General features: G+C 37.4%; 1 protein-coding gene across 2 annotated transcripts in view; it reads left to right on the top strand.

Annotated features, from left to right (window-relative positions):
* The window catches only part of iars1 (isoleucyl-tRNA synthetase 1), a 48,180-nt gene extending 24,005 nt beyond the window's left edge, over positions 1-24,175 (top strand). For both annotated transcript variants that reach the window (XM_055027553.1, XM_055027552.1), the window contains exons 15-34: positions 1,348-1,421; positions 1,907-2,101; positions 2,256-2,342; positions 3,298-3,381; positions 4,537-4,681; positions 5,874-5,994; positions 6,111-6,202; positions 6,487-6,564; positions 7,089-7,210; positions 10,274-10,376; positions 10,686-10,769; positions 13,009-13,183; positions 15,327-15,439; positions 17,506-17,601; positions 18,997-19,173; positions 19,457-19,577; positions 19,741-19,866; positions 20,895-21,041; positions 21,831-21,983; positions 23,129-24,175. In XM_055027553.1, the coding sequence (XP_054883528.1) occupies positions 1,348-1,421; positions 1,907-2,101; positions 2,256-2,342; positions 3,298-3,381; positions 4,537-4,681; positions 5,874-5,994; positions 6,111-6,202; positions 6,487-6,564; positions 7,089-7,210; positions 10,274-10,376; positions 10,686-10,769; positions 13,009-13,183; positions 15,327-15,439; positions 17,506-17,601; positions 18,997-19,173; positions 19,457-19,577; positions 19,741-19,866; positions 20,895-21,041; positions 21,831-21,983; positions 23,129-23,211 (2,376 nt within the window). In that variant the 3' untranslated portion in view covers positions 23,212-24,175. The remainder of the gene's footprint in view (positions 1-1,347; positions 1,422-1,906; positions 2,102-2,255; positions 2,343-3,297; positions 3,382-4,536; positions 4,682-5,873; positions 5,995-6,110; positions 6,203-6,486; positions 6,565-7,088; positions 7,211-10,273; positions 10,377-10,685; positions 10,770-13,008; positions 13,184-15,326; positions 15,440-17,505; positions 17,602-18,996; positions 19,174-19,456; positions 19,578-19,740; positions 19,867-20,894; positions 21,042-21,830; positions 21,984-23,128) is intronic.
* Positions 24,176-25,543: the final 1,368 nt, after the last annotated feature.

Below are 25,543 nucleotides of genomic sequence, written 5' to 3'. Positions count from 1 at the left end.
CACCCTCACTCACTCCTCAGCAGCAAACCACTCACTTTCATCCCAACCTGCAAGGATCTGCATGTCTGCATTTTTCTGATTGCTGTTGAATGTTTCCTCCTCTCAGCATCTTCTTTTTTGTTGGATTTCTCTCTGAGCTTTTGGTTTCCGGATATTTAAAAAATAATTTTTTACTGTGTCTAATTTTTACATGGTGTGCCACCAGGCTGTATGTGGGCCACGTTACCTGGTGCTGTGGTAAAACTAGAGCAGAGCCTACAGGTTACCTCTCTGGAGAGACCAGATAACACACTTTGTCTTACTGTGTAAGGTGAAGTTACTCAGGAGAAGGCCTACTTTAAACTTCTGTGTCTAAACACTAGCACACACTGTCTGCTTTCAGAAATCAGGAAGGTTTTCTACAAGTCCAATTGTGTGCACTTGATAGTACAACCTGTGTCTCACTGTACGACACAAGAGGATGAAGAAAAGAAGTTGAGGAAGAGTTGATAGTTTCTTTATTTCTTCATTCATTTCCTTACTCAGTGACTGGACCTGAAGTTGATAGGGTTACCAAAATGTGTGCTGAAGTTTGAGTAGCACTAACTTAAATTTAGTGGTAGAACTCAATAAAAAAATGTTACGTTTAATTGCAGAATCTGTAATTAACTGCTCAAAATAAATTGCATTTTAATCACAAACTATATATTGGCAACAAAAAGCAACAATTTCAATTCAAAACCCATTATTGCTGCTAAATTAATAAATAGATGAGCCCAAAAACATAAATATTTATTGTTTTTAATCTAATATTTAGGTTATTTATCAATCAGATAGGTGTGAAGTGTTTTGATACACTTTAAACTTTCAGGTTTTTCAGGAAACCTGATCATATATGTTTACTTGTGATGAACTAAGTTAAGTGAATTTTGCAATTCAAGCGGAACATTTTTTGTCTTGTAGAAAATAGTAACAAGAATGTTCTTATTGCAAACATTAAAAACTTTAAGTTTAAAAAAAAACATTTGAAATATTTTATTATTAGCCCCTCAAGTAGATTTGCGTTGCAAGAGCAGAAAGTGAACAACACATAAGAGCAACAGAAATGAAAAAGAATGCAATAAAAAACAGTACAGCATCAAAGTATACTACACCAATATATAAATATAAATACAAAGAAACAAATGTATATTTGAATATATAGACGAGTTTTATCACTAATAGATGAAATCTACTATAAATTAGTGGAGTAGCATTAAACTACCAAGGTGAATTATGAATGAACAGCACATTATAATTAAGTTCTGGTTTGTTTTGAATGGTTTTTGCACATGCAGAAATTTATTTAGTGTTTTTTGGCTTTATCAGGTGGTCTGTGTTGGGTCCATTGCTGAACTGGAGGAGCTGACTGGAGTCAAAGTTACAGATTTGCATCGGGAAAAGTAAGTTGCATCTACAACTCGTAGACTCATAGGTAATCCATTAACACAGGAGTCTGCAACTCCCTTCCTCCAGTGCCGCTGGCCTGTAACTATAGGTTGCATCCCTTCTCCAACACACCTGAGTCAAATAAATTGTTAATGATTTAGCATTTGCAAAACTTAATGATTTTTCAAGGAGGTAATTCAATCCTTCCACTCAAGTGCATTGAATGATTGGAGTTGCAGATTGCAGCACTGTGATATCAGTTTTAAACGTCTGTTAAAAATGCTGAAAAACATAAGACACCAATAAATCATTTCAATGCAATGTTTATCTGGAGCAAAAAGAGTCAATTAAGTAAATTAAGATAAAAAATATCTTAGTGAATAGTTTTAAAGGTTCTGGTATTTTTAAGACTGAATAATATCAGAAATCAAACTTTTGGAGTTTCTAGCTACTGCACTTTTTTTTTTTTCTTCCTTCTTTCATAACTTTCTCTGTCCAGCATTGACAGCCTGACAATCCCGTCACGGTGCGGTAAAGGTGTCCTGCGGAGGATTACAGAGGTATTTGACTGCTGGTTCGAGAGTGGCAGCATGCCATACTCCCAGGTTCACTACCCGTTCGAAAACAGGAAGGAGTTTGAGGACACCTTCCCAGCAGACTTCATCGCCGAGGGCATTGACCAGACCAGAGGATGGTATGCTAAGAATGAATGGAGCTGTTCAGTTGGGTTAGGCTGTGACTGGGAGACAGAGGAGAGACTGAGGATAGGAGGAGAGTGAATGATTGACAGAGGAGAAGATCAGAACCAAAGATCTCAGTCATACTGACCTTGTTTTCTGTCTCTGTAGGTTCTACACCCTACTGGTGCTCTCCACAGCGCTGTTTGGGAAACCGCCCTTCAAGAACGTCATTGTTAATGGGCTCGTACTTGCTAGGTCAGTCCGCTAACTCACAACACTTGAAACAGCCGGCCAATTATCTGTCAAATTATCTGAAAACATTAAAATCAGAGTAACTAATTCCAGAATATTCTGTGTTTTACAGCGTATTCCTTGTACTTGTCAAGTTTTTATGATTCTGCCCTAATTTTCTTCATCGCAGAAATCAGTGAACCCTAATTCTGAGGATGCAAATTACATTTCAAACATCAAAAATGAAAAAAAAAAAAAAAATCATAGCTGAAATGATTCATGCAGAAGCACTAATTGGCACAACTTGGCAAAAGGGAATCTTTCCCAAAGTAGTAGGACTTATTACTTGGATGTGTGTGAAAATATTCACAGTATTTCAAGAGAAAGAAGGTTCTTTAAGAATAATTCTGTAAATTAACATGTCAAACTAAGAAGACAAAGTGTTGTATAAAGGCATTCAGCATTAAGCTGTTCAGGATTATTGCCTCTATGTGTTACATAATGACTACACATCATCATATAATTTGGAATATTTGCTTAGCTATATATGTATTGTTAAAAATTGTATCTGGTTTTATGAGAACGTACTGTGAACATTAATGCTTAATGTTGTGGAAGAGGCAGATATGACAGTAAAATGGTTGTTTTTGGTTGTTCTTTGCTGTTTTGAACTGCTGCCTTTTCTGCTAGTGATCACAGCCTCATCAGCACATTAAAACGCTTTATTTTGTTTCTGTTTCTTTTTAGAGTTTGTTAATTTATAATGTTGGAGCTGCAGCATCTAGGCTCGAAGCTTCTCTGCATCCTGACTGCTTCATCTCAGTCTTGAGGTTTATATGTAGCTGTGTGCACACAGACCCGCTGACCTGGAAGAACTTGATTAATTTGAATATCAACTTCATGGTTTCCAACATGCTCTGTTGTGCACGCATACACATGTGTGTATGTGCATTAATGCCTGTCTGTTTTGTTCCTGCAGTGATGGGCAGAAGATGAGCAAGCGTAAGAAGAACTACCCAGATCCAGGACTGATTGTGCAGAACTATGGAGCCGATGCCCTCAGGTCAGCTTTGTGCTTGAATATGGGCGTATTCAAGGTCTGAGGCTACCTTGTGTTGTTTGCGATAATGACTTCAGAATGTTAAAATCACTAAAAACACTGTTTAAAACTCCTACTTGGATGTCTGCATGTCCGGGTGGAATATTTGCACACTCATGCATGCTGTAGATTGAATCCAAACACTTGTCCCCCTTTGTACATCCTCTCATTTGCCCTGAGCAGTAAGAGTGCCACGGCCATATGGTGTTATGAATAAACCACTCTGCAGTTACACCATATGCTCACATATAGACCATAAATGAGCAAACTAATAAATTAAAGCGAAAACACCAGCAGTCTGGTTCTATACCAGGCTTCACATTCTTTTTATTTTTGATGAAAAACTACTTAAACATACTAGAAACCATCACGCTTGAAGATGATTTAACGTTAAATATATTCACTATTCTCATTTCATTAAATAATATTAAAATATTTATTTGTCATTTATATTTTGTTAACATGTTCCTTTTAGTTATTTCAGTTGATTATATGTAATTTGTATTTTTTGGGTTTTTCTCTCCTCCTTCCATTTTAATACCCCTTATTTCCCCAGATGTATTAATTTAATTGTCTCCTATTTTCATATTGCTTATATTTTTGCATTCTAATTATTCGTCTTTTATAATAAATGATACAGTTTGAGCTCATTTGCTTCAAGTTGTCCTCCACCTCCCCTACATCTGCTTCGTCTACTAAGCAAGCAAATAAACCAAGGCCTTTATTTGCTGTTTGTTACAATTACGTTGTGAGAAAAGCATAATTATATCTTTACTGCAGGTTTTATCTTCAGGATAAAACATACTGTACTCCCTAGAATGATTGCTGTTTGTTAAATCAACTTCAACTGTGAAACACTTCTTTCCAAATCACTTCTGTGTATTTTATGGATTGTAATCTTCTGCGCAGCACGTTCAAAGTTACTGAGGAAAAGTAAAGGACTTGGAGACACCACTACCCTATTTCTGGTGGTGGGTCCTTTGCATTTTCCTGCGTTATTTGAACAACTCTAAGATATCACGGGTTATGTTTCAGAATAGTGACCAGTATGCATTTTTTTCCCCCGCTTGCTCCATCAGTCTGAGCCCACAGAATCACTGACGTTCTATCTGTGTGCAGGCTGTACCTCATCAACTCCCCTGTGGTGAGAGCGGAGAATCTGCGATTCAAAGAGGAGGGTGTGCGAGACGTGCTGAAGGATGTCTTCTTGCCGTGGTACAATGCCTATCGCTTCCTGGTGCAAAACGTACAACGGTTACAAAAGGTATGTTATTTTTTTTTCTTATTTTTCCTTCTCGCATTGTTTTCGATTGTCTCTGATTGTGTTGATGCATACTTCAAAAAAAAAAAAAAAAGAAAAACAGTTAGCAAAATTTAATTGTGTTAATTTGCGATAAAAATATTAATTGAAATTGTATTGAGAATCACCAACCTGAGAGAAATCAATGGGTGTGGTCCCACAGTGAATATTAACAGCTGCCGCTTATTAACCATAGCAACAAGACGTCACCAGTAAGTTTAAATAAAACAACTTTCCAGAGTCAACAGGTGGCTTCGAAAGGTTTACACCATGCTGTCAGGAATCAAATGAAACTTCTCAGTAAATGCACTAATATTCCACTAAAAGTACCCAATGATGCACTAATTGAATTATAAAACATTTTTCACTCTACTTGATTTTTAATGAAAATTTGAGATAGAATGGGTTTATCAACACATGACCAGCATGGTGATAACTTTTTGTAACTTGGTTCAGTAGATTAAAATCTTTGTATCTGTTCTTTTGGTTCCTATTGGCTAGAAAGTTCAGCAAAAGTAAAGAATTTTATTTGGGTGTTTTCTAGGTTGAGATGTTAAAATATTATGATTCTCTGATTTTATTCTCAGACTTAATTTCCTTTTCTGCTGTCTAAAAGTTTAATCCCTCTTTCCATCCCTCAGTTTTCCAATTTTTTATCCATCCTTTTCCCAATCTTGGCACCTGTTTCCCCATCATCCATTCATCTGCTTATTGTTCATTGGTCTATTCTTCCTTCCATCTCTTTGCTTTATTTCACATATAAATTTGGGAATCCATCTCTTTGTTCTTTAAATTGAGCTCATGAAGGACTGGAACATTTTTTGACATGAAACATGCTGCAACCTTGTTAGAATATCCCAAAAAATCTAGCTGGAACATGATCTTCCGTTATGTTGCACTATCCTAATTACATCAAGAGTGCAAAGGAATTTCCAAATTCTAACATTGTTCTTGTGATGACAGGTTGAGATTTCCAAATGTTCACCTTACCAACCTTGTCAGAGAGAAACCTAGTGTGAAGAAATCAACAGGAAAATGAGAAATTTTTGACTTTATCACTGTGGATGATCAGTACATCTGTCTGAGTACAAACGTCAGTCCAACTTGCGTTGGTTATTGCAGGTCTAAACTGAAACTGTTTGTATTCATGCATTAGGAGGAGGAGATTCAGTTCCTGTACAATGAAAACACAGTGAAGCAGAGTGACAACATCATGGACAAGTGGATCCAGTCGTTCACACAGTCTCTCATCCAGTTCTTTAAAGCTGAGATGGACGGTAAGTCAGATTTTCCATCTTTATATCATTTTATTCTTGAATGAAAACATAATTTTGGGGGGAGTGATTGCATTCCTCTGAAATGTAAATAAGTAAGCGGTTCCCTCTGGTTGCAGCGTACCACTTGTACACAGTGGTCCCTCGCCTGGTCAAGTTTGTGGACATGCTCACCAACTGGTACGTCAGAACTAACAGGCGCCGCCTGAAGGTGAGAATCCAGCTCTGAAGTTAAAACATCTCAACTCAAAAACTAATATGCTTGAAATGCTTACCTGATGATTCTGTAATGTAAGGACATCAATATTAGCATGTTCCACAGGGCTATAGTAAGATACATTAGGCCAGGGGAAGAAAATAAACTTAAACCTATGATTCAAAGAGCTCTTGGTTGTGATTGCGGGAATAATGTAGATTCTTGTGTGATAATCGTCATATTTCTGCCTCTCTAAGGGGGAGAAAAAAAAATCATTGATGTGTTTGTGAACTTTGTAGGGTGAGAGTGGCACTGAGGACTGTCTGTGGGCGCTGGAAACACTCTTTAGTGTTCTGTTCTCCATGTGCAGGTTGATGGTGAGTCATTTGCTTTCTATATAAAAGCAACTCAGACCAAGAAAGAAAGAAAGGTGATTGCAGGGTGAACTTTTAATGTTTGAAGGGTTTTCTTTTATGTTTGCTGGAAACCAAAGCAAAATCTGTGTGTGTGTGTGATTTTTGTATGGTTATAAATAATGGGTGAATAGTTTTTTTTTTAACACACAAAGTGTTTGCATGTGGGCTATGAGGCAAGCTAAAAGCCAGTCAGCCTATCTCAAATCAATACAGATCAGCTCAGAGCTTACAAATTAATTAGCCGTGGTTTAAATGGAGGAGAATCACATTAGAGGATCGCTCACAATAGCTCAGTTCTGTTTGAACATTTGCTCCAAATGATTGGAGACAAAAAAAAAATGGACTGCAGAAAGAACTCAGTTCAGACTTTCAGACCTTTTATCTCAGCGAGTGTAAATTAACCACAGTGCAGACAATTTAATCATTTCTTCATCTATTTCTCCTCATGCTTATGTCTGCTTGCTTTCATCCATCTTCTTCCTCAGGCCCCCTTCACACCCTTCATCACAGAAATGATGTACCAAAATCTGCGTAACCTCATTGACCCTTCCTCTGTTGAAGAAAAGGACTCCAATAGCATCCACTATCTCATGCTGCCACAAGTCAGGTCAGCCAAATTCATTTAGTAAAGCATCAGGCCAGAGTTTTTCCTGCAGGCAAGCTTTTCTTAGAAGTATTGGTGAAACAAGATATTGTTGAAAGAAAAGAAGTTGATCTTGAGCTGATGTTTCATTCTTCTTAACCCAGTACTGGGTAACGTCTCATGAAAGGAATGCATCATTAAACTCCTACTTCGAATCTATTAATATTAAGGAGGACAATCAGTATTTTAGTTCATTGAAATAATTAGAAAAAAATTCTAGTTTCTTGCTTTAAGCAATAATAGCTTGACAAAAATTTAATTCAAACATCAGGGTTTCTAAGAAACATTTCTCTGACTTTTTTTACTTTGTATTTTGTACTTTGTATTTGTAGAAAGTCACTAAAATAAATTTGATTCAGTGAGATTCACTGAATCAAAAAATCTCACTGAGTCAGATTTATTTGAGCTACTTTCCACAAAACTGGACAAGAATTAATAAATTTTTCTTCCACCTATAGCAAGCATGATTGTAGAATGTGAAAAAATAAATAAAGAAACTCACTTTTGGAGAACTGTAGGAAAAAGAGGTCCCCGAATCTCTTTTATGTCTTACCATTATAAATTTATATGTGTAGAGTTTATATTTGTAGAGTTTAAATATGATTTGATTTGATGAGCATTTTCAGCAATAAAAACTACAGTTGCTTCTGGTTTTTCATCCCCACTGCTAAGTATGTTGTAGGATCTGTGATGCTGTGGGCTCATTTCTCTATGATTCAAATGTAATGCAGGTCTTGGGAAAGTTGTTGGAATGTATTACTTCATGACCTAATTGAAATTCTAGAACATTTTGAAAGGCAGGAAATATGGAAATGGGTCGAAATCTCAAAAAGATGATGATCCAAAACATAAAACAACTCAAATAGTTTACCAGATGCAATCGTTTAGTTGCCAGCCATTCGGGGTGGCTAAACACTGACAAAGGTCCTTTGAGCTTCAGAGCATCCCTCCCCCTCAACCCGCCCACTCAGATCCTTCAGACTAGCCAGCAGCAATTAGCAAACATCTGGTGGAATTGCTTGTTTGCTGAGCTTATCATACTTCTCAGTGTAATGCTCCTAAAAATGTTTGTAAATGGCATAATGAGAAGCACTGAAGTCGAAGTGTTGCCCAGAGAAGCTTCTTAACGAGTTGGGGGCAAAGTCAAATATCTTATAAGTTATGATTGATATATGCAGCATTTTTTGAACAATTGAATCTAACATAGTTGATTCATTGCTTTATAAAAAGGCTGTATGTGCCTGGAAAATACATAAATAAAAAGTCCTCCACCGTACAGCCCTGTGCAGGAAACACACCACCTTTATCCTGCGTGTGACCCTGTTCTCAGAGGACATGTCCACTGCTTATTTACTGCCTAATCAGGTTCTGCCTGAGTCACCAGCCTTGCTTTTCTGCCACTAAATAACTGTTAAATTTGCTGAATTATGGGCTTTTGAACCTTATGATGCTGTTACCTACCTTATTTCAAGGTTTTAGGTCTAAATCAGTAAAAAATAATTTTCTTTTTTTTGTTTTTCGTAGATTGATTTTTGCAATGTTCTTTGATCTGAGTGATCCTTCACTGCTTCCATCAGTCAGGTCGTCTGTGTTCACCCACAGCAAACACCCGCACTATCTCACACTGACATTGTCCTGATTGTTTGCTCTGCAGAATGGATCTTACTGATGAAATATGATTTTGTTCCCTTCACTTCATTTACTTTAGTAAAGTGCATGTCTTGGCGGCAGATCCTTTCTGAAATGCCTCGGAGGAATTTCTAATCGGCCAAATTTAATTGCGTCATCTGGAACTATAAAGAAAAAGTTCTGACATGATTAAAAATCTATTTGATTTTGCATAAGGAAAGTAGTTTGTGTAATGGTTCATATAATCTCGTCTGTCACTTGGACAGCTTCTAATGCTGCAGCTCTATTAAAGCCTCTTGTCCTTGGTTTTACTAAATGGACCAATTTGACCCGCCTCTAAAGCCCCAGCCACCAATCAGGTGTTGGGACACAATGACTCCTTAGTCATCTCATTAAATGATTGGCTATTTTTAGCCAATGTGTTTTTTCTTTAATACTTCCTCGCTTGAGAAAGATTATATGACTAGATAATATTTTAATACTGTGTTATTATGTTTATTCGTTGCTGTTTGCTTTAATTGGAGCTGAGATGCACCATAAGACAGCCTAGTTAGTTGGTGTTTCTGTTATAAGGACCGCTCATTGTAGTAGCATGTTGGAGTACCTCTTGTTACATTCATTCTGATTTATTTTTGTAGTTATTTGTTCATTGATTTTTTTTTGTGTGTCAGTTGAGGCATTTTCATCTTTGAACAATTGTTACTTCTGGTTTTGGATGCTGTGCAGAAAGAAGAATTTTTGCTCTGTTTTACTTTCATAAAGTTGCTGTCATGGCTGACTGTTGCAACAAGGTTTTGTTTTTACAAGTAATTAGCATCTCAAAAGAAACTTGAACTCCTACCCAAAAATCCCAGAGGAATTGAAAAGGAGGTTTCATGGGTCCAGAGCAGGACCGAAAAGCAGAGAGAAAACGAGGAAGTTCAAACCATTTCTTCATCTCTACCCAGCTTTCTAACCATTCGGCATGACAGACATTTAAAGACAAAAGTAAATGGGGTGGATTATCTGTACTTACCGACTACTGATGGTTTAATCCAGGACACTTCACTGTGAAATATCATCATAAGCTTGACAGTCATGAATCTATCATCCAACAACAACCTTAAGTCAGAGGTATAAACCAGAGATGTTGCAAGACAGACTTCTACTGGATATTCTTTCTGTCCACAGCATCACCATCCACAACAACTCTTTGAAAATACTTGAATGATATCAGTTACAATCATAATTAATTTCCCTTTGGGATAATAAAGTATTTTTACTTTACCATTGATCAAAAAAAAAGGCTTTACATTTTGAGAAATTATTTAATACAGTCACTCATTGTTATTGCTAAGATTTGGTAGATGTTATATTGTCGTTTGTATTTTGATGATAATCAGGATTTTCTGTTTTTAGGGATAATTTGATTGACAAGCGCATTGAGAGTGCCGTCTCCCAGATGCAGTCTGTGATTGAGCTGGGAAGAGTGATAAGAGACAGAAAGACCCTTCCTGTCAAGGTACAGCAGCATTCACTTGCATTTTACACACCACTAATGGAGATGCAGTCAAACTCTTGTAATCAAGCGCTTAAAGATAAAAGAGCAATCTTGTTTCATTGTTTATGGGGAATGAATACAAATAAATGTCACAGTCAGATATTTATGTAAGTATAGATTAAATATATGTATAATTCTGCTTCCACTTCATAATTAATCACTACTTTATATTAGTTTATCACATTAAAGCCTAGTAAAATATATGTGGTTTAGCTAGTTCATCAACCATCAATATAGATACTTTATATGCTTCTCCTTTGTGCGTTTCAGTATCCATTGAAGGAGGTGGTAGTTATCCACCAGGACCCAGAGGCTCTAAAAGACATCCAGTCTTTGGAGAAATACATCATTGAAGTGAGTAAACACTGTAAACTTTGAGCACCTTGATGAATTACATCTCTTTCATCAGGACTCTTAAACATACGGTTTGGAGAAAACATCCTGAGAATCATGTTCACTTTCCAGAAGCGGTGCAGTAATGATGAACATCAGAGGGAGCCTAACTTTACATGCTGTGTCTGCACTCTGCCATCACTGAAATGTGTAGTCTGTTGAGTGCAGAAGGCAGGACTAAGGGGATGTCTTGGAAAATAGTTATTTAAATACTTAGTGCTGACACACACACCGAATGTTTTTTTTTTAAACATTTGAGGTATTGTAACTGTTAATGTGTTCACTGTATTCAGCAGCGACACTAACTATCTCATCTTTAGTACTTGTCACACATGCTGGTTGTAGAATCACCATGTATAGACTCCGGAGTAAACTGAATTTAATTAAAAGGCTTTTTATTTAGATGTCAGATAAGCTGACTCTAAAAACTGATACTCATCTGTTTTATCAGGATTTTCCAAACCTGCACAGTTGCATCACCTTTCAAAATAACTGTGGAAGACACTTTTAACGCCAAATAGTTCTGGTTAAACTTAAAAAATGCTGATAATTAAAATATTTAACAAAAATACACAAGGGCAGCAACAGCGTCCATTACCATTATGTTGGTTGTGTTTGTTTATTAGGCTCGTCTTCTCTACCTTGTTCGCGCCTGTCATCTACAAGCAAACGAAGTTGTTTGTGAGAAAATAGTGCAGATTTTTAATAGTTTGGGTCAAAGCTTTTTAAATTGCTTTGTGGTCTTTGAAGAAGAACAAAGAAGCAATGTTGACTCTTTAAGTTTCTAGTGGTTTCAATTTTAAAATTGATTGCAAAAAAGAAAGGCTGCAACAAAGTCAACCTGTGTTTTTGTACTTTGCTCTAAGTTTAGATCATTACCTGTATGTCCTATGGCAGACAGAAACATTAAAAAGGTGCAACAGAGCAATTTTACTGAACAAAATTCAGCCTCTAGGTTTATCTGATGAAAGTCTTGCTTTTTAACAGCCTTAATGACTTGTAGATCTCCCAAAAAATGCAAATGTCTTCAAACATTTTTTCTTTTTAAATAGATTTGTAATTCAATTTCATATTTAATTTTCAAACCTTTCATTGAAGCTGAAAGTAGGTATATTTTAATCATCTTCACTCAGCATCAATGTCCATTCTGAAGAGTGTTGTTTTCAGCGATACCATTTGATGTCTTGTTGCCTCTTCTTGCTGTATTTTATAGGTTTCTGATCTTGCACTCAGTAGATGCATTTTGTTTTGAAAGTTTGCACATTTAGTTGGCTGCAAAAGACAAGACATAGTGTTGCTCTTTTGAATACTTTATGGGAATTATTGTATTTTCTTTTTATCTTCTGTCCAAAAAGACATTTGTTGCAGTGTGCCAGCTTTGCAAAGGAAGAGGTCAGGCACAAAAAGGCACTTGCTGTTCTTGCATCTGAATTTTAGCTTGGCTCAGCTTTCCTTCCCTGACATGCCTGTTGGTGTCTCCACTGATGGCTCCAGTCTCTAGTGAGCTGGAGATGCTCTTTCGAATATCAGATGAGTCACCATTTGTGCTGACAGAAGCCTCGGCTCATTGTGATGCACCAGTATACTGTAAACTGCCACCGTCTAAGTCATCACACACACAAATACATATTTATCCCCTAAATAGAAAATTGTATTTTTGTGAAATGGGTGCATGGACTGAATCCTGCCCAGGTTTTTAAACCCACACTGCCTTTAACGTTTTCGCTTAGACAACTGCAGTACTCTCTGTGCTCACTGTCAGAAAGTTAACAATGCCAGAGCTCAGGCTCAACCCGAACAGGGTGATTGACTGAAAGGAGGAGGGGATGAAGGCCTGTCAGTCTGGTTATATAAAGTATCTCTGTTGCACCACTGGATACAATTGGATTGCAGATTTATCTTCCTTTTGGCTAAAAGATAAAATATTGACTGAAGAGGATTGACTTATTGGAGTTTTATGGCTCATTTACTGTTTGACTTAATGACCGATCTTGATCAATTTTGGCTCAAGTTTTACTTTTGATAGATTATTGAGATTTTCATCTTCAGTTCAGTTTTCTCGTGTTTCTGTTAAATTTAGCTTTTTTTATTTGATGTAAAAACATTTTTCTCCCACCTATTTTCCTATTTAGTTTCCGGGTATCCAGGACACAACGACTGTACATTTTGGGAAGACATAGCCTTTCTCTTATTTCCACAGGAACTCAACGTGCGACAGTTGACTCTTTCAACAGACAAGGACAAGTACGGGATCCGTCTGCGAGCCGAGCCCGACCACATGGTTCTGGGCAAGAGATTAAAGGGGGCCTTCAAAGCTGTGACTGCTTCCATCAAGGAGCTCACCAGCGAACAGCTAGAGAACTTCCAGAAAACAGGTACAACTGGGCAGAAACGCCACTGACTTTTAACGGCATAAATATTGAAACAGTTTGAATGCATCTCAGTTTTGAAATCCTTTTACATTTCTCTTTCCCAAGCAGAGTGATGAAGATTTGATTGTGTTAAGCTCAAGCTTCCCCAGTTTTTTCCAGATCTGTCATGTGAAAAGATTGTTTGTTCACATTGGAACAAAAATAAAGAAATAAAAAACTATGTCCCCAAAATACACATCTAAAATAACATAGCTAAAATAAAATAACAGCTAAAATAATGAAACGAAGGAAAATGTCCAGGGACCCAGCAGAGTGCATCATCTTTTTCCAGCCTACTACTATGTTCTGCGATACACAATTTTTTATATAAACATTTCAGTGAAACCTTTAATCTACATCGTGTTGTCATCCAATAACAAAATCAATGGGGAAAGAAAACCAAAAACAAATGAGGTCTGTTAGACGTATTACATGTCAGGTACCTCAGTGGTAAAGCCTGTTTACCATTTTTATTAATGCAGATAATGAGTTGAAGCATTTTGATAGAGAGGGACCTTCTGGCCATTTTGTGATTTCCAGGGCTAACATTCCCCACTTTTACATTCGACTGGCGGTAAGAAGGATTTTTCTTCTTGATATTTTTGGACCAAATCTGCCATCTGGTAGATGCAAGATTTTCTTCTTAATCAGTTGCTTATCAAATAATGAGTATTTTAATAGCAACAAAGCAGTTGGTGTAAACAATAAATTCTTGCAGTAAACATCTGTAACCTGCACACACGCGGACACACACAGGCAGTTTATCCCTAGAATGCAATCAGAATCCGAGTTGGGATCAAAGCAGGTCAAGGTATCTTGTCTCTACAATTATAGAAAGACGAGGAGAGCCCCCAGAGTCTCTGGGGAGCGACACTGCAGAGGTCAGCTGGGCTGTGGGAACTTCAGATTTCCAATCACTCGCATGCTTGAAGTCAGGCCAACTGGAGGGAAAAAAAGGAAGAGATGGACCTCATACGGCAGGGAAGAAAATGTTGGCAGGAGAAAACCTAAAGATGGAAATATTTGTAGTCCCACCGAGTCAAAGCACAAGAAAGATTTTTTTTTTTTAGCTTTAAAGTTCATGTAGAAAAACTGAGTAATAAAACTGTTGAAGGTAACTTGCGTTCAACTTTTTAAAGAACATTAATTTCACGTTTCATGGCTCTAAAAACTTGTTCCAGTCTAGATTTTAGGAGGGCAGCAGTTTCACAGGAATAACTGTCGCTTGGTAGCTATTATTGCCTTACCTGTACTTTTGATCCCATTATGTCTGATAAGATAGAAGAAAAGGGGTCAGTGCAGAAGATTGAAAAGGCAAAGAAGCAGCGAGCAACACAGGAAACCAAAGTGTGGAAATCTCCGATTAGAGAGAAACTGAGAGACTGTTTCATCCAGCCTCCAGGGGTTAACAAGTAAAAAGGACAGAGAATCATGGTCACGCTTTAAAGGGAGAACACAGACATGGCCAATTGCTGCCAGCGGCAAAATGGAGATGTGTTTCAGGTAGACAGTTTTCTGCATTGTTTTAAAGCCCAGACTCATAAGTGAAAAGAATCCTACTGCTTTTCAGTTTCAAAATAAAAACATTGTGAATTCATTATCTGATCCAAAGAAAAACGATTGATGTACTTACTGAAATTAATGAGCAGATCTAAAATTTTAAGATAATAGGTTTTATTGGAAAGGCATTGGAGAACAAATGTCTGTAGGGCAGGAATTTTACCAACATCTGCATTTGTGATGACTGCCAACGAGCCTCTGGGCCATTCGGAGAGGCCCAGAGGCTCTCCAAATGGCCTAATTACGAAAAATTACGTAATTAGGCTGCGTGGCACTGTGCAAATCTCACAGATTAGTTGAGCATAAACCAAACTTAAGGCTGTAAGAGGCAATTATATTTTCATGTAGGATCACTTTAGGTTTTATGGTTTTCTCTTTTTAAAAACAATGAAAACTTCATGCTGTATTTACTCGAGTTGGTTTTGTGTGATACTAGAGTTAATTTAATCATTTTACCAATGTGGCCAAAAAAAGAAAACAAAACAAAAAAGAAAGACTGAATGAATCTCTTTTGTTCAGCGTTGATTTTGTCTGGTTGAATTTGAAGGGTCCATTGTGGTGGACGGCCATGAGCTCCATGAGGAAGACCTGCGGCTGATGTACACTTTTGATCAGACTTCTGGCTCTGCTGCACAGTATGAAGCTCACTCTGATTCTCAGGTAGGCTTCTGATTAAAACACAGTGTTCATTTTCAGAGTTGATCAGAGTGTCATTTTTATACTCTTGCACTCCTGAAGTGTTGTCTTGTATTGCGACTCATAATGTAACTCATCTAAAAGGCAATGCTGGTTCTCTGCTCTCGCACCTATCTGCCGTTTCTGTAAACGGTTTCAAATCTCTTTGCCGCATGCGATGTATGAAATCATTTCATGGCTAAATGGAGATATGCAGTGCGCCTTTTTCCACAGGGCCTTTCTAATCAGTGCTCCTCCAGCCGTATACACAGCATACAGATGCACCTTATCACCAGTGTGTTGAACTGACTTTTTAATTCTCCTCTTTATTCACTCATTCACACAAACTATCCTGCTCTCATCTGTCTGTCTATATTTCTCCTTCCTATGATAAGGAGTCGACATGACTCATTGAACCACATAAGCTCCAACATTTGCTCTCTTTGCTTTAATTTAGCTTCCATATTGAGATTGCTTGAATAACGTATATATTATAGCTTCCTCTTGTTGTGTCTCCTTTCTAACCTTCTGACATGAAAACCTTTCAATCGCTGTGTAAAAAGCAGCCTGGGAGCTGTTACTAAAATTACTCAAATCACAAGGTGAATAATACGTTGCCACTTGCCACTTTTCCATCAAGAACAGTGAGTTCCTGCAGTTTGTGCATGAATATATTTAATTCAGAAACTAAAATTTAAAATCCGCCTCTGCACCAATTTCTGCTTGTTACAGAAATAGCAAAAATGTACAACTCTTTAAGTCAAATTTAAAGGTCAGCACAGTAGGTTTTGTGTCAGTATTAAATATCTTTCTCATCCTTTCTTGAATCTTTAGGAGAAATTACAGATTGCAATAGATTAAAAAATGTTTAATTGATACATCATTTGCATGAACATGTGTTATTAAAACATTCTGAAAGCTTTTCAATCATCATACTCTAGGAGCTAATGTTCAGTATTCCTGGTTTATGACAATGCAACATTTATCTTGATCCATGGCCAAAGATCTGACACTTTAAAGCCATTTACCACAGTTTAAATTGGATCTATATTTCTGTCAACCAAATACAACAGAAAATGATTTGTAAAAAGATAATTTGGGATGATGCAGCAAAAGAAGGCTTTTCTCATATCAATAAGTCAATGTACCCACAGTTAGAAAATCACTACTCAGCGTCTTAAAGAAAATTATTTCCCCTCTGTTGAAGTAGTTAGGTTTCAAAGAAGTCTCAAACAAACTTTAAAATATTTTTTTACTTTATGGAAAATGGGAAGATGGAGACCCAGAAGTTATGCAGAGATGAGGTAAAAGCCTGGTTGTTTTTAATATTGTTTGAGCAGATTGAGTCATTTGCTTTTGAGTGGAACAAGATAATTTGTGCTTAAATATGTACTTATAATTAACTGAATATTTAATTGTGTCTTTGATTTCTTTTACTTGACGTTTCAGTCATTGTTTGTAAACTAGATCAGAGGGAAATAAACTGTACTCTCCTTGTGAAAATGATAAAAACCTTTCAGTTTATTTTGATGCACAAGCAGCATTTATCTTCCCAAACAGTTAAAGCCAGTATGTTGGAAAATGAAATGACTTCACAGCAGAAATGGCAGCAGAAGGTGTTGATTCAGAGCTTTGCAGACTGATGCAACCAGATTTGCTCCAAAAACACTTGCATTTGATCACAGCTGCTGTACAAATGCTGCACTCTTTTCATATTGATATGTCTGTCAGGAACACAACAGTTCATTTTCAGGTATGTACTAGGAACCATCATAGTAATATCTATATATATTGTTTTTAGATTTCACTTTCCATTGTAAAATGAAACTTGTACAAATTTAAACTGATTGACTTAGCAATAAATTTTGTTTTTAGAATGTAGTTTTTTTTCTAATTATCAGTTTAACTAAAGTTTCTTAGAGAAAGGATGAAAGTGGGGGAAAAAAATCATGAAGTTTTTTTTTTATATCCAGCATCTTTCTGTCATTAGTTGGGTTTGCTTTAAAGTTAGTGATTGGTTGTGATCATGTGTTTCTCTTCCTGCCTTTTAGGTGCTTGTGCTGTTGGACGTGACCCCAGACCAGTCCATGGTGGACGAGGGTGTTGCCAGAGAGGTCATCAACCGCATTCAGAAGCTACGCAAAAAGGTGGGGCGTTTATTTCAGGAGCACAACCAGGTCCTCGAACCGGGCTGACACCTAACAAACTAGTACTGAATTCTGCGATCCAGTGTTTGTTTGCTAGCTTCACAGTTGGAAGGGTCACTGTGTTTCTTTGGAGGCTGAGTAAATCATACAGCTCTGGAGGTTTTGTTGTTTGTTTTTTTTTCATAAGATTTTTAAAAAATATATTTATTCAGAACATGACATCCTGTTTTTCCAAAGAACTTACCATTCTAATCCTTATTCCTTCATTTTATTGAGAGGTTACTCCTGCAGCTATACAATAAAAATATCGCTGAAACATTTTATCTAGGTTTTTCTGCACCTTTAATCACCCCTCCCTTCCTCTTTATGTCCCACTCTATTGTCTGGGCGGTTTGGAAATCTTTCCACTACAGCGTCACAGTTAGAGGTTTCTCCATCATAAGGCAGGCTTAATACCGTAGAAGCTTAATTACGGTCTGGCCCCTTTCAGATTCTCACATTGGGGCTTTTGAAGTGGTGTGGGGAGTAAAGACGGATTAGCCAACAGCGCTGCGTTGTCACAAGAAACGAGCAGTTTTTTCCGTCCCCCTATAGTTGCGTTGTGCGCTGGTGCTCGGCCAGCCTAAATTCCTCCAGTTATTTCAAACAGAGACCTGTCAGGAATTTTCCACCCTGTGGATGGGAATTAAGTTTTTTTGCAGTTCTGGTACGTGTTGTAGTTTTTTGGTGCTTTTGGGCTGTGAAACAGGGGTCAACGTTTCCTTATCTGACGCACGCCGAGTGCGAACTTAATCAGATGGAGGACCTTGTCCAGGGAAAACCTATAAAACTTTTCCTCCATTGATTGACTGCTGCTTTGTATCTTGCTTCTCCTGCCCTTGAGCTGCACACTACAGCCAAGGTGTGTTTCCAAGCGTGTGCATTTGCTTCAGTCAGTCAGTGTGTACGCTGGCGTGCAGATGTGCACAGCTGCATACTGTAGATTAGAATGGGATCAATGTGTTTGAATATGTCAAGGTTAGCGGGAGCCGGCAGCAAGTGATGCCAAAGCAGATGGGCTTTCATCCAGCAAAAATGCCCTGGTGTTCCTTTCTGTCTTAATTTGTTCCTGCATTGTTTTCTCCTTTGTATTCCCAAACCTTCATTTCTTTATCTTGTTGGCCGATCATTTCGTCCTTTCCTTTCAGGCAAATGTTTTCTGCGTGAAAAATTATTTGTTTTTAGTACAGTTAGTTGAAGTGCTGTTCAGACGGTGCTTTTACAACCAGTTATGTTCTTATAGTTGCTTTCCCTCATGTTTCTAAGCTCAGTGGTAACAATATAAAAACAAAATCTATGCTTTATGTTGTGCTCTTACTTAAACACATTGTAATTTTCCTCACTGTTCTGCATTAGGCACATTTGGTGCCGTCAGACGAGATATCAGTGTACTACCGCTGCCAGCCAGAGGGGGAGTACTTGGGTTCTGTGATTGAGGCTCACACTGACTTCATTCTGGCGACCACCAAGGCTCCGCTCCTGCCCTTCCCTGTCCCAAAAACTGCCAGCGTCATCATCGAGGAGAAGACTCAGGTCTGGATTCACACTTTAAACAGGACCTGTGCTGAAAATCCTTAAGATGGGCAACAATTTCCTGTTTAATTGCTATTTTTAAGTGACTATCCTTTTTTTTAAATGACTGATTTGATTCCTTTGATTCAGGAATCAAATCATTTATTTAATCTTGAACAAATAAAACTTTTTATTATGTTGCACATATTTCAACATTTTAAAATCACCAATTTTTATATTGGTGATGAATTATAGTTGAAAACGTTTTCTGCTTTAATTAAACTGTTTTATTTGGATTTTGCAGCTGAAGGGCTCAGACTTGGAGTTCACAATAGTGAAAGGATCTTCGCGCTCACAAATGCCACCAAACGGGCCAGCTTGTGCATACGTTAACCTCAAAGTGAAAGTCAACAACAAAGAACAAGGTAGCATAAAACAAACAAAACAGCTGATGATTCCAAACAACCTTCACTTCGCTTTTGAATATTTAACATTCCTCTGATTTTCAGCGGCCTTGCATTTATGGCACAATTTCAGTGTAGTCCCTGTGTTTGATAATCCAGCGTGGCTGTGCTTTTTGTTCTTCAGAGGGCGTAGTGTTGCTGGAGAATCCCCAGGGGGATAACAGACTAGACTTGGACAAACTGAAGAAAGTATGCAGCAGCATCTTTGGAATCAATAACACCCAGCTCAGATTCTTCAGCGATCAAAGCGGTGAGAAATGTTTCAGATACTCAAACACATATATATCCTACCTGTATTTCCCATACCATCTCTCTTTATTTATAAAGCACTTTGAAAAATAACAGGACTGGTCACAGTGCTGTACAATAAAATGTAACGTGAAATAAACACTGGCCAGAGAATAAAAAGTACACACACACACACAAGTTGCAAACATTGGTAAAAAAAAAAAAAAAAGTAGTAAAAACAAGAAATACAACTACAACAAAGAATAAAAACATTATAAATTCAAACTATTAGGGTTATGATCAGACTTTCTTCCATTACCATCTTGTTTTAACTCTCCCCTCTGTTCATTAAAGGGTGCGCTGCTTTAGTGATTCAGGTTTATGCTGGTTTTGTGCGACGGTCATACGATGCGCGTTGAAGAGGTGTGCTCTTGCAGATCAGGTGCAGCGATAGTTTTGTGCGTACTGTCCGATCTGTCTGACTTTTTTTTTTTTACATCTGCTGGTGTCAGCCAACGGGTGACCCGCCAGCTTTTAAGTTTGCGAAACCACAAAAACAGCTAATAAGCCAGTGACCCGGCCAGAACCATGCACACCGAAAAAAGTTCTGGTGGGATCTTAGAACAACAGGAGGCTCAAACTCCACTCATTAATTTTTAATTCACACAAAAGCAAACTGACCCATAAGATTTAGGCTTTGGTGTGCCCACCCCCACATACTCGCGCTGATGTGCGCTACGTACAAGATGTTTTGGCACAAAAGATCTTTTTCTAATCTCCACAAGTTTGTTAATAGTAAAGAGGGTTGGATAATAATAAAAAAAAAAATACAACAACTTCTCTTTTTTTTATTTAAAGGAAAATCTCACAGGTCGTACAGCTGCTGCTGCAACAACATTTTAGAATCACACAGAAAAGCTCCAAAAGGGAATCAAACTTAAAACTCTGAACTAAGATCGATTCGTCTTTTCTAATTCAGATACAATCAGTCCCACTGGGAAATTTCTGTGTATTGGTGTTTGCTGATATTTCCTTTTCTGTTTTTTGCAGAATTGACCAGCAGAGCAGACCTCCAGGCCCACAGTGGCAAAACTTTGTTAGTGACTTCAGGCCCCTCCTCTCCCGGCGCTGTGCCCACCGCCGACACCCTGCTGTGTCCCTATGTCAACCTGTTACTGTGCAACGCACAGCCGGCTGGTGAGAAACACGTTGGGTTTGCTTTTGTTGATGAATAAGGCACGCTTTTCGTAATTATAATCAACAAATCTGTGCGATTATTTTCTAAATGTGTTATTATAATCAGAAGCCATTAAAGCTTTTATTTATTTATTATATTACATAACTTATAGCTGAAAAAGAGCTGATAGTTTCTGATTCATTTTCCCAGCTACTCAACACTTTAATGTAAGCTCTTCTTCTTTGAAAGGTTTGGCAAGGTTGAAATGTTTTATTAAAGATGCCACATTCATATTTTAAACAACTCCTGACTTTAAGATGATACTTTGACATTTTTTGGTTTTCTGACTTGCTCTGGATCTCAGGATCTTTGGAAGATTAATGCTCTTTGATTTCAGTTGCAGAAGCAGCTGAAACAAATCTATATTTCTATCCCTGGACAGTTCTGTCAGAGCTGTTGGCAAAGTAACATTAGAAAGCTAAAAATCTGTAAATACATCAGTGGCATCTATGTTTTATTTATCACCCCCAAATCCTCCAGTTATCCATTTCAGTTTATTAATAAACTGTAACAACGGACAGGGTTTACAAAAGGTGTATATGTCAAAGAAATGTGTCCAGTTATTTTTCAGCTAATAAAATACAATCTTTGAATGTAAATATGCAAGTTTTCATTCTTTTCTCCAGATTTAGTCCCTTTCACTGTTTCTCTTGATCTTTCTTAACCATTCATTATGTGTCAAAATGACATTTGGTTTCAAATTTGTGACTGTGGCATATGTTACTCATCTCTCTTTCTCTCCGCTTTAGAGTGCCAGGCTGGAGATGTTGGCACCCTCTTGCTGGTGAACCCAGTTGGTCAGAATGAGCTCGACCACTCCGGTCTGCTCTCTGAGGCTGCCAAGGTTTTCGGCCTCCGCAGCAGACGCCTCAAACTCTACCTGGACCAGGATCTTACCACCGGTAAGATCCTCCTCAAAGCAAAATGAACAATAATCATAAAACAAAACTCAACTATTTTAGGGAAACAAAGTCAACAACATTCGATGGTGACTACAGCTGTTTTACATGGAGTTTGCTATAGCAGCAGTTTCTTGGTGCATTTTCTAGATTGTAAATATTCCTCAGTGGAAGAGCAACACAACTTGTAAAGCTCTTGCACAGAATACTGATTGCATCTTGTTTTTCGTAGTTCTAAAATATCTCAACAGTTGAGCAGCAGAATCCTCACAGTGCAGTGGGCACAGCCATTTCAACAGCCTGTACTTTTAAACTTAAAGTTTTGCTCATATTCTGGTTATGCTGCATTATTATCGGCTGCAATAACTTTTTTGTCTGAGCTTAAACTCGCATGTCCTGTGGCCATGCAGGACCACGTCGTCTGAATTATGTCTAGTGGACTAATGTTCCAACATCTTCTGCTGAATTATTAAAGTTAGTTGAATACATTTATTTAAAACTTCATAGCAGGAATTGCACATGTTTTACTAAGGAAAGATTGAAGACAAGCACCTTTTTATGATCAACATTTACTTCACTTCAGTCACTAAAAGTGACTGTCAGAGAAGCTCTACCTATCAAGCTGAGTGTTACATTGCTAAGCAAAGTGTGTTTTCATGACACTTGGAACATAATAATCAACAAATTTAAGGCTTTGTTTCAACCAATGCTGATCATATTTTCCAAACATACTGTGCAACACTGCTCATTAATGCATAATCTAAAGCTATTTTTCAATTTAAGCTTTGGAAACTGTAAAGCGTTATTTAAGAGATGCATCATGTCTCCTTACGTTGTCTTGAAAATAGGGCTGAGTGATAAATCAGTTTTAATCAATGAATCCAATTTTCTGTTTGTAAAAAGTTCACCTTTTTTTTTGTTCCAAACCTGGATTTTTAATTTTTCAATATTTTTTTTCTCATTTACTCAAACTTTGAATTCAGGTCAGAAGGAATGACTCAAATATTTATTGAAAATTGGATTTTGAATGGAAAAAAGATCTAAGATTTTATTTTATTTTTGACCCATATCGCCATTATTGTCCTACAAAAACAAGAACGTTTCCAAGTATGAATGTAATATTTGAATATTTGTTCTTTTTTTTTCAGAACTGCCAGCTGAATCATCGGTAAAATCTCTCCACGGCAAAACTCTGTATGTGAGAGTTTTCCCAACCACCGCTGAAGCATAGATCAACCAAAGCCACATAACGAGCTTTTGTTTTTTATGCGATCACTTCAGCTGAGTTTTCTAACCCCCTCCCCACCCCCCCTCCAATGATGCAAAACAAGTAAATTACAGTTTAAAATGTGTAGATCCTTTATTTATTACTTCGAAAAACTTGATTCAAACGAGGTTTATCTGTCAAATTCACTCACCACTTCAAAAACACGTCCACGTTTTAAAAGATGTTTGAATTAAATGTGTTAAATGGCGTCCCATATATATGTGTTAATGAACCTTTCGGGTGTAGATTTTTGTCCTTGACTACATCTTAGTAGACTCTCACATTCATCCATCAGCTGAGTGACTCACAGATGCTGGATCTGCTTCTGGTGGGCTAACAGTTTACACGCTTCACTTGAGGATCAACCCACCACAACGTCTGCATGACTGTTCCTACTTACAGGGGAATAAACTCTGGCTAGGTCCTCTACTGCTGACAGAAGCTGTCATCACCAACTCCCGACTAGAAACAGTTTGGAGCAAAGTGAGAAACTCTGAAATTAATGTCAAAGGTTCATTCATGGCATATTAGAATATTTTTCCCAGTAACTCATTTGAGGAAAGGTTCCAGGAAATGGTCTAACTCGATTAACTGTCACTGTTACCGATGGCTGATTTTCTTTATTATGGTAATGATGCAGGTTACTTTGCTTCATGGCTTATTTGCAGTGTGCTTAGTCCACAGTAATTATATTTTGGCACATAATTGCGAAAGGAATTTGGGCCATTGTGAATTTAACAGATAAACCTATTGTGCTCGTTACAGAGGGAGTTCTCAGACAATGGAGGAGGTATTTAAAGGGTGAAATGGATTTTGGGTGCTGCTGTACTTCAAGGACACAAAGGGTTCTGTCATTTAAAAAAAAAGCAACGAATGGATAATGTAATATTTTAAGGGACAAGAAGAATAAATCAAAGGTGACTAAGAATCTACATGTTCTTTTCTTTCTGTTCTCAGACTTTCTAATGGCAGAGGGAGACACAATGTGTCCAGGACTCTGCAGTCTGACTTCATTGCAGTATGATGAAAATGGGCCTCACTTTTATTATTTAGGCTGAGATGTTTTGACCAACTTTGATTTAGTTTAGCAGCAAGGTCAAAGAACAAATACCATGAAATGGATTATGGAAGCTCACAGAAAAATATAAATATGAGATTTGGGCAAAGTACTTTGCTTTCTTGACTTTAATTAAGAAAGTCAAGCATTTCTGTGCAAAATGCTCACATTTTCCAATTTAAGTGCCACATTACTTAAAGTGACAAATACTGCTAACCTGGTGCTGTATAAAGATACTAAGGCTTTCCAACCATCACAGCATATCTCGTTAACATTTGTAATACAACCTCTGAGAGTAGCAAGTTAAAAATGTTCTTTTTATTTTTTTGTTCAGACTTTTTCTAACATACCCGGGGTGCCCAAATCCAGCCCTCAAGTTCTGCTGACCTGCAACTTTCAGTTGCATCTCTTTTCCAACACCTGATTTAAGGGACTGAATTACCTCATCAGCAAAGCATTCAGCTGTGCAGAGGCATGGTAGCAAGCCATTCCTTTCATCCAGGTAGTTGGAGGAGAAGATGCATCTAAAAATTGTAAGACAAGCCTGGACTGGATCATCCCTGCAGTAGACGAATATAGAGTAGTGCACAATCAGGAATGGAAGGCAACTAATGCACGGTTTAACATTCTAGTAAAATGTTACATTTAATATAATATTCAATTAAAATTTTAGAAAGCTGTATAGCTTTTCTGTGTGTGATGGCAATTTTGATGTATACTTGTTCCACTAGGTCATCCTGCAGATTCTGTTTGCCACCCTAAATTTTTTTTCTTAGTTCTCTTCCACCTTATCAAAAAGATTGGTGTTCATTTCATACATCATTATATTCTACTAAATGGTTCTGCAAAAAAAAAAAAAAAAAATACATGACCAGTAATTAAAAAAAGAATACAAATACTTTGATATCCGTATTTGGTTTTTCACAGAATGCTAAACTGGTACAAGCTACCACAGTAAGACCAGTCAGTGTCTTACTGGTGTTTTGCATATGTAGAGATGCAGCCTCTTTGATTTTGATTAACAGAGAAGAGATTGAGGTAACTGCTGAGGGCACTGCTGCTTGTAATTATCTGTGCAATAGCTGACTACAAATTGATAATTAATTTACATTCAAATTAAAACTCAGTACAGTATTAATCTTCTATACTGCTAAATCTCATAGCCATTCATCTCCTGCAGCCTGCATCACCACCAGCATTGTATCATAAACTCATGCAGTTCATGATGAATCACAGCAT

This window comes from Poeciliopsis prolifica, unplaced genomic scaffold, assembly GCF_027474105.1.
Source record: "Poeciliopsis prolifica strain line A6 unplaced genomic scaffold, Auburn_PproV2 SCAFFOLD003, whole genome shotgun sequence".
NCBI classification, from domain to species: Eukaryota; Metazoa; Chordata; class Actinopteri; order Cyprinodontiformes; family Poeciliidae; genus Poeciliopsis; species Poeciliopsis prolifica.
This window is presented reverse-complemented; position numbering and strand designations above follow the sequence as displayed.